This window comes from Anomalospiza imberbis, chromosome 9, assembly GCF_031753505.1.
Source record: "Anomalospiza imberbis isolate Cuckoo-Finch-1a 21T00152 chromosome 9, ASM3175350v1, whole genome shotgun sequence".
NCBI lineage: Eukaryota > Metazoa > Chordata > Aves > Passeriformes > Viduidae > Anomalospiza > Anomalospiza imberbis.
In genome coordinates, this window is record NC_089689.1 from 1,447,879 (window position 1) to 1,457,201 (window position 9,323).

The window sequence follows — 9,323 nt, forward strand, 5'->3', positions numbered from 1 at the left end:
TGCCCTTCCCCAGGGGATGCTCTGAGCAGGCTGCTGGCACAAAAGCTGCCGTGGGGCTGTGTCCTCACACTTCCAGAAAATTGGGCAGTTAGTTGGAAAGCTTGGAGGGGGCAGACATTCCTTTTTTCCTTAGGAAACCAGATCAAAGTGAGGCAGCAGCAAGAAGCCCAAGAGTTCATGCAGCCCAGCCATGGGAACAAGGAAAGCTGCCCAGCTTGATAAAGCTGAAAAGCTACACTGAAAAAAGATGTTTCCCTTTTGAAATTGTAGATTCCCTCTCCCCTTTCTTGCAGAGTGGAAGAGTGAGGACAAAAGTCAGCCCAGAGACCAATTGTTCCTATCTTCCAGTCAAAATAATACATGGGAATAATAGGGAGTTTCATAATGAAGTTTCATTTAAAAGCCATTTGGGGAAATACACCAATATTCACTGCATAGTTCCTGAAGGCAATTAAAAATTAATAAACCCCTTTTTGGGGGGGGGAGGGGTAATGAAAGAGGGTTGTGGGTGCTGCCTGAGGTTTAGTCTAGAGAGGGATCTCATTGCATGCAGTGCTTTGCTCACCTTGAACATCGAACCCACCAGTGCCACTTGCTGGGGAGGGTACATTTGTGCCCCAGGTTAGCTGATTTCTTTAACAGTTGCTCCTTTTGAGCATTGCTGGCTGCACTGGGCACTGAGGGATGCTGGCAGCCACCCTTTGAGCTATTCAGTGAGCAGCTTTCTTTCCTACTGTTATATTAAAACATTGCTCATCTCTTGACAAATCCCCGAGATGGAGGTGTGGGAGAGCAGGCAGGAGTTTGCACGGCTCCTGTCGTGCCTGCTCATGCCCTAGGAGCAGGGAAGGACCCTCTGCCCTGCAGCCAAGGGCAGGCCAGGCTGAGGCACATTCTTCCTTCCCAGCAGGGAAAGCTCAACTGCCTTGTCTGAGGCCGTGTGCCCTGGGACAAGCTGTCTTTCCAAAACGCCTTCTTTGCAGAGCAAGAACAAGGACAGGCTGTGCTGCTGCCACCTTCCTCCAGAGCCCGGGCACAAATCCCAAATCCCAGCTGCGTGGCCACAGGGAACACAGCAAATGCTGCAGGGTGCCCTGGGGGCCAGCAGAGACAGACAAGGGACACTGCAGGTAGTACTGAAGGTCAGTTTATTTGCTTGATTCCCTCTCCCACAAAACCTGGAAACCATCACCCTCCAGCAAGAGACGAGAAAGCAGTTAAGAGGTGAGAGATTTGGCTCTGCAGCTCCTCCCCTACTCATGGGACCAAAGGTTAGATGGCTACTCTGAAAGGCACGCAGCAGCTCGGAGCCCCCAGAGCTCCCTGTTCCAGCAGGACACCCCTTCTCACCACACCTCATGGCTGGGACCAAACGGGAGAGAGCCCCGGCGTCCCCACTGGTCTGCCCATGTCGTCCTGGCAGGGCTGGTCCGAGGCAGGAGAACAGGCAGGGTTTGGTTCTGAGGGGGCGTGGGCTGGAGGGGACGGGAGGGCTGGTTTAGTGCTGCCACGCAGCAGCGGCGTGACGGGACGAGGCCGTGGATCGTGCGGTGTCGGAGGGGCAGGAGCTGGGCTCGGGGAGGCTCCGGCATCCCAGCAGGACGGACAGACAGACAGACAGACCCCTCACTCTGGCTGCGGGGTGTAGCGCAGGTACTTCTTGCCCGACGGCAGCTCCTTGGTGAAGACTCCTTTGGGGAAGAGCTTCTTGGCTTCCTCGTCAGGTAAGGTGGGCACGACCATGACGCTGTCACCGGGCTGGGGAGCAGATGGGGACAAATGGGGACCGTCAGGAGCTGGCAGGGCTGGACACGGGTGGCTCTGCCTCCCTGTGAGCGCTCAGCCCTTGTGCCCCGGGCATGTCCCGTGCCTGGAGCCAGCAGTGAGGGCAGAGTGGGAGCTACACCAGGAGACACGGGAGATATCCAAAGGGAGAGCTGTGCCATCTGCCAGCCCTGCCAATGGCATCCCACAGCCATGGCACTCCCATGGGAACAGGGAGTAAGGAGGGGGGAGTTTGAGCCTCCCTGCGATGCTGGACAGAGCACAGCTTGCCCATGTCTGCTCATCCATTCCTATAGTTTAGGCAGCCCTGGACAGGTGCTGCTGGCTCCCCCTTGATTCCAACCCTTGGGGAAAGATCTGCTTTCCTGGGAGGGGGGTGAGCTGGCTGAGCTGGCCCAACCCCCTGGGAGCTTATGCTGCAGGAAACAGGAGCCTTCAGAGGCAAGGCTGCCTCCAGCTGCTGCTTCCCCCAGCCTGTGGGTGCCCCTCCAAGGGAGGCTGGCTGCCATTTCAACGCCTGTTTCCAGTGCCTGGCTGTGAGCTTTGCCCTGCTCCTCACCTTCCAGTCCACAGGGGTAGCGACCTTCTTGTATGCTGTGAGCTGCAGGGAGTCCACCACTCTCAGGATCTCATCAAAGTTTCTCCCAGTGGTGGCTGGGTACAGGATAGAGAGTTTCAGCTTCTTATCCGGGCCAAAAATGAACACCTGAGCACAGGGAGACAGTGTCAGTGTCAGACACATCTGTCTGACTGCTCTGCTGGATCTGCTTAGCCCTGATGCTCCTTCCTTCCCTGGGAGCTGCTTGACCACAGGTGTTGGGACAGGGGAGATGCCATGGAGGGGATCTAGAGAACAACTGATGCCCAGGGAATGTGCTTTTGCTCTGGGAGCTCCTGTGTCCACTGCCAGCTTGTTTTGCTACTTGTGCCCCTCTAGTGCAAGCACACGATGGGAAAGGGAAAGTCCAGCAGATCAAGCACTGACAAAAACTAGTTTGGGACAGGCATGACCAGGATCGGTGGGCCGCTGTGACAGAACCCATGGTTCCAGCCCAAGGAAGCCATCCCAGCTCCTGAGGATGGCCATGCCCATCCAGGCAAGCTGCCCCACAGCCACAGGGCAGGATGGCAGGCCAGGCACTCACCACACGAGCGGTCAGGGGCATCCCGTCCTTGTCCAGCTCGTCCGGGTCCAGCATGCCCAGCTTGACGGACAGCTCCCGGTTCTTGTCAGCAATGATGGGGAAGGGCAGCTTCTCTGCAGGCTGTTCCCCGTTGTAGGCATTGATGTCCTGCAGGGACAAAGCCATGGGGTGTTCTGTGGCACCAGCACAGAGACAGAGGCCAGGCAGAACCACGAGCTCCCGACTCGCTTGGCCCCAAGGCCTCAGGCCGGGACAGCACAGCCAGGGGCTCATGGCCTTCCATGAAGCTTCCAGAAACCAGGTGACAAACCAGAAACCTTTGTGCCAGGCTGGGCTTGTTCTTGAGGTCAGTTCTTAGGCTGTCCGTGCTCACAGCCCGTGCAGCAGCTCCTTTGCCCAGGCAGTGGGTATGGAGCAACAGGGAATTCCTGCCCGTGCTAGTGGCACAGAGAGGTTTGACCACCTTTCACTGAGAACTGAGTCCCTCTTCCAGCTCTCTCCCAGCACTGCTGACAGGTGTCACAGCTGAACTGGACTGTGCTCCTAAGGAGCTGTTTCTCTAGTGGCAGAGCAAACGCTACAGCTGACAAAGAAAGGTCCAACACTCCACAGGTCTTGTGCAAGGGTGTTCCATTCAGTGAGTCACTTGCAGCTTACTTAACTAAAGACTCTCAAAAAACTACAGTGGAAGCCTGAGTGCAGGTGCTGGGACACTGCTCACTCCTTTCTGAACCATGCCTGGGACAGAAGAGAAAACCATCCCCCTCCACAGCCCTGGAGGCTCTGCCTTGTGACCATGGTTTATGAGGTTGTACCAGTCCAAACTAGACCTGCTTCACAAATACACACAAAAAAATGTATTCTGAGCATCTCCAAACTTGGTCTGGACTCGACTGGAGCATTTAAGTTATCCCTGGAGTCTGCAGTACCACCCTCACAGGTCACATGGAGCCCCAGCAGCGCTGGGAGGAAGGCAGCCCAGGCAGAGCAGCTGCCAGCATCAAAGCAAGTAGAATTCAAGGCTCCTGCCCCAGAACAGGGCAGCCTGTTCCTTCCACCCTTTTCATGCTGCAAGGAGACAAAAGTGGCTGCAATGCTGCTGTGAGCCTCCCTCGTGCTGCTGTGCTGCATTATCAGCTCAGCTGATAACTCAATGTACAAACCTCTCTGCCTTCTCCAGGCTCTGAATGTGGGGGAGCAGGCTGAGCCCTGCTCAGAGGGAACTCAGGGAGGGCAGGGTTGGAAATGTTGCCCCTTGGCTCTGCTCAGAGCACACCAACAGCAGCAAGAGCAGGCAGGCCCTGCACCCCTCCTCAGCCCCCCATGGCTGCTGGTGCTGACAAAAGGGGCTGTAGCCCTGCCCCTGCTGCTCAGGATGCTGCAAGCAGGTCAAGTGGTGCACACGTGGCCAAATGTTTCCTTTCCAGCTTTGCTCTTTGCTTGTTTTCTCCCCAGGCCTTTCTGTGTCACCACAGAAAGCAGAAAGGCTCTGCAGAAAGGGGCCACTGATCTCAGCTGGGTTGTGGTCAGGCCTGCCTTGGAAGGAAGCAGGAAATCAGTTCTGCTGTCCTGCAAACCTGCCTTGGCGGAGCAGAGCAGGAAGGAAAGCAGAGCTGGAGAGTTCAGCTGAGGAGAAATGCAGCTGAATGCTCCACAGAGTCACAGGAGGCTGCAGATGGACATCAGCAAATGAGACCCACCCCCCACCTCTCTTTAGAGCAGGGCTGGAGGATGAGGGGAGTTTCTGAGAAGTATTATCTGAACCCTATGGAGTGTAACTCATTCCAAAATGCACATAATTTCCTGGCCTGGGGAGCTCTAGAAAACAGCCTCACAAAACACACTCTGTGTTGCAATAAAACACCCATGACTCCCTTCCCTAGTCACTAATTTTCTTTCCAGAGTCCAAGCTGAAACCAGACATCACTGGAGGGACTGATTCACCACCGACTCAGCAAGGTGCAGGTATCAGTGGCCAAGGAGAGCACTGAAACCTCTGACAGGCACAGCATGTGCCAGCCAGGCCTGCTCAGGGAGCTCAGGCATTCACCCAGCCCTTGGAGAAGCAGCAACCTCCTGCCTGGGCAGGTGGGAGGGTGGGATCAATCCCTGGCTGAACTAGAGCTCCCAGTCCTGGAGCAAGCCTCTGTTTTGTGGCTAGGGATGGCTAAGAATAGCTGTGACATCTCTGGTTGGAAAGCACAGCTGCACAAAGTGACCTGAGGATTATTGGCTGCACTCTGGCCCCACCTCTCCAGGCAGATCTCATCTGCCCACTGAAATTTGGCAGCAGAGCAAGCAGAAGTTGCTTTGTTTCAGCACCCCTCTTGCCCACTTGCTTCCTTGCAGGCTGTGCTCCAGGTAAAAGCAGCTTCATCCAGACAGAAAGCAGAGGTGTGTTTGGGAATGCCCAAAATTTTGCTCACTCCTGTGTCTTCTCAGTTCAATCCAGTGAAACACAGGCTGCATGGAACACTTCAGCCTTCTGTGGATTTGTCCTCACCAATTGGATCTTTAGCTCTGGAGGATTTTCACCTGTTTCTTTCTGACAGGTGCTGAGCTGACACTTCCACACCTCTGTCTCCATGGCTTCTCCCAGCCTCACAGAAAGCTCACCACAGCTTCAAAGCCTCTCTGTGGTTTTTCTGGAAGGCTTTCCTGCTCTGCGTCCCCTCAGCCAGCATCAAGGCTGTTCTGCAACTTCTCCTGGTCTCACCTGAGGTTGTGCTGTGTGAATAATTCCATAGGATCAGCAGCATCTGCTCATTGTTCATCTCTTTTCCAGATCACCTGAGTCTGCTGAACCCCACACATCCCTGCAGGCCTGAGAGCTCAGCACTTCCCTCCCTTTACACAAATTCCTGCTTTCCTGCAAGAAAGAGCCTGCCCTTCACAGAGCTGACTCCATGGAAAAGCTGCTTGCAAATTCAAAGCCTTTGCAGAAGTCAGCAACACCCTAACATTTCAGCTTTAGCCAACCAGCAGATGAGTCTCGCTTACAAAAGCACCACACAAACTTTCTGTTCTAATAACATGTCATTTGCTAATTTGACTGCTGGTTTCAGCCAGTTTGAGCAGCACAGAAATCTCATTTACTGGGATTTGTACATTGCTTTTCCCAGGCCCTTCTGAGGCTTGCTGGGACATTGGCCATGCACCACTCAGGTACAAAGGTCGATTTAGGCAATAAGGCAATTAGCTAATTTCTGAAGCCAGTCAGTCACGAAGTAATGTCCAACAGAGTGTAGAAATTTCTCACCTTTAATGCCTCTTATTGCATGCAACTCTTACCCCGGAAAATATGTGAGAACATCCCCAGTTTCAAGAGCTAAGGCAGGTAATTCACCCAAGGATTTTTCACTCTGGCCATTTCTGTCTGAAATAATCATTTCAGATCCCTACCACCTCTAGCCCTGGAACCATTCTCCCTGGTAGCACACACAGGCTGCCTCTGAAGCTTTTCTTTAGTTCCTTGCAAGTTCCTTCACCAAGTTATTCCATTTCCATCTTTTTTCAATGCTCCCTCATGTTCTCCTGTTTGTGGTTTTATATTTAACATGTCTCCGCTTGTCCTCTGTTTTCTCCTCCCTGCCTGAGCATGAACTGCCATTTTCTCCTCACTTCTGATGCCTCTTTTCCTTTCCTGTTTTATTACAGAACTTCCTGAGGGTCTGTGGGTAGTCTGCCTTCCTCTGAGGTTCTGGCATCACCTCTACACTTTTTAACCCTTTCAGCTAGTGGTGGGACAGCAGTAATATTGTTTTCCTCTTGTATTGATGCCTCAGGTTTTAGCTTTTATATTTTTCAGATTCTGGGCTGCTCTAGTGTGTGGGTCTGGGCTTCATATGAGGGGATGGTGAGCTCTCTTCACAGAGCAGGGAGACAAAACAATTCCTTCTCCAGCTGGGGACCAAGGACAAATGATCCAAATCTCAGGCCCAAGAGCACAAACAACATGGGCTGAAGAGAGAAAAACCAGAAGGATGGGACTTCATGGGCTGGAGCTGTATTTGGACAATGAACTCCAATGTGCAAATGGAGCAGAACTGATCAAAGTGAGAGACCTCATGACCAATTGTGAATTTTGTGACCATTTTGGTTCATCTTGGGTGCAGCCCTGGCTGGGCTCTTGTGCTGCCCAAGGTGGATCCATTGAGGCCCTTTAATAAATCCCTACTTTATTCTTTAACTCTGTCCAGCCTCTGTTCTAGGGCAGCCTTCACAAGGCATCAGCATCAAAGTGCAAAGAGCACCCTGGACTTTGTGGGATACTCCATGAAGATGGAGAAGACTTTCCCCATGCCTGCTCTGAATTTCAGCACCGCCACGCTTTGGGATGTGACACTTGTACCTCCAAGCCTGCATGGGCATCTCCTGCAGCCTTTGGAGCACAAGCTGCCCCCTGAGGCGTCCCCAGAGCCCGTACCTTGCACCAGGAGAGGTGGTCCTGGACGCTGTCGATGGAGAGCGCGATCATCTTCACGTTGCGCTTGCTGAACTCGGGGGCCAGCTTCGCCGCCCGGCCCAGCTCCGTGGTGCACACGGGGGTGAAGTCCCGCGGGTGGGAGAACAGGATGCCCCACCTGCAAGGGGAGGGAAGCAGCTGCTGTGAAGGTCAGGTGTCGTTCTGGTTTGTGCAGATCGCACGGCGTGGAGCGCAGGGACAGCTCGTCTCTCTGATAAGGAATTCCTGCCCTGGCAACTCCTCCTTCCCTACCACTAGAAACTTCCATGAGAGAAGCCCTGCTCTGAGAAACTCCCCGCACCTCGCCCCCCACTCTCCCTCCAGGATCGTACAGCAGATGCTGGAATAGGCCATGGTTCTTCACATGGAGGTGGACACCGTGCCGTGTGAGGAAGTTTGGGGGAGCCACGTGTACAGTGCAGCCCAAAGATGCCACGTGTGGGGGGATGCCTGGCCAGCCTGCCAGCCAGGTTACTGCAGAGATGGTCACCTCATCTCCACGAGGAGACACACACAAACGTGCATTACGCAGCTCAGAAGAATGGGACAGGACCAAGCCCTTAGCCCAGCTGCTGCTGTGAGCTGCACTTCATTAAAAGGTAAGAATTATTCAACTAGCAGGGGAGGCCACAAGTTAACATCACATTGTGGCTCCTGTTACAATGACACAGCCACCTGGCTGTTGCCCACAGCTTAGCAGCAATGGATTTTGAGTCTTTAGAGCAGGCAAACACTAATCCTGCACCTCCCAGGTAAGGTAAACAGTGCACAGAGAAAGGCAGCAATGCAGCCCAGCAGGACGAGCTGGAGCAAAAAGGCTCTCAGGATTTCCCAGGGGAAAGCCACCCCCAGCACTTCAAACTCCCTGCCAGAGACTCGTTCCATCATTTCTCAGCTCCAATCACATAGACCTTGCTGCACCGACCTTCATCCGGGCCCCCAGCACCACAGCAGGGGGGAAAGTCCTGTCCGAGAAACTTGGGAATGCAGTTGGAGGGATCAGGTGAGGGCCCCTGCAGCTCTGCCAGAGCCGTGGGACTGCCACGGCTCACCGGGAATTTATGGGGCAGCGACCTGGCCACGGGTGCTCTTCAGACAACAACTACGCTCCCCGAGCAAACAGCAGCAAACAGCCGAGGAGAAAGGTGCCAGGTGTGACCAGGCCGAACAGCCGCTTTCAGAAGGGCTGCGGCTCAGAGGGCTCTTTTCCCCCTCTGCTCAAGCTCCCAGCGCGGACAGAAGGGGCCGAGTGAAGCCTGCCGAGCGCGGCCGGGAGCGAGTCCCGCAGGCGCCGTGCCCGTGTCGGGAGGGCAGCAGCGGCTGTGCGGGAATGGTGCCCGGCAGGGGCCGAGCCCTTGGTCACCGCACGCCTTCGCGCTGGTCCGCAGGGCCGCCCTGGGCTAAGCGCGGCTCCGCCGAGCCGGGCTTGGCCGCGCCGCGGGCGCTGCCTCGTCTCCGTCCTCGGGAGCTCGGCTCGCCCTCCGGGGATGATGGGGACGGGCGACTCTGCCCCCCGGGAATCCCGCCGTGTCCGGCCCCCGCTCCCACGAGAAAAACCCACATTTTGGAGCAAGCCCCCGGAACCGTGCCGCGTGCCCGGCGGTGACACGGGACTCTGCGCGGCGGAAGGAAGGAAGGATAGCGGTGAGCGGTCCCGCTCCGTCCCGGCTCCCCGGGATCCCCGGCGGCGCGGACATCCCACCCTGCCCCGCTCCCGCTCCCGCCGCATCCCCAAGCGCTCACGAGTCTCCCAGGAAGTCGTGGAAGCGGATGCGGCCCTGCGTGGTGTCCGCCTCGAAGTTGGGCGCCTCATCCCCCAGCAGCAGCCCCGGCATGACGGCAGCTCCCGGTGCAATTCCCGCTGCAATTCCCGCTGCAACTCCCGGCGCTGCTCCCGGAGCCGCCGCCTCTGCGCCTGCGCGCCGCCG

General features: G+C 55.7%; 1 protein-coding gene across 1 annotated transcript; it reads right to left on the reverse strand.

Annotated features, from left to right (window-relative positions):
- Window positions 1-1,131: 1,131 nt before the first annotated feature.
- Window positions 1,132-9,297, reverse strand: PRDX6 (peroxiredoxin 6). The gene is made up of 5 exons (XM_068199270.1): window positions 9,139-9,297; window positions 7,357-7,513; window positions 2,931-3,077; window positions 2,345-2,491; window positions 1,132-1,758 (listed from the first exon to the last, which is right to left on the reverse strand). The coding sequence occupies exons 1-5, from the start codon at window positions 9,228-9,230 to the stop codon at window positions 1,627-1,629; spliced, it is 675 nt and encodes a 224-aa protein (XP_068055371.1). The 5' UTR covers window positions 9,231-9,297; the 3' UTR covers window positions 1,132-1,626.
- Between the last annotated feature and the right edge of the window lie 26 nt (window positions 9,298-9,323).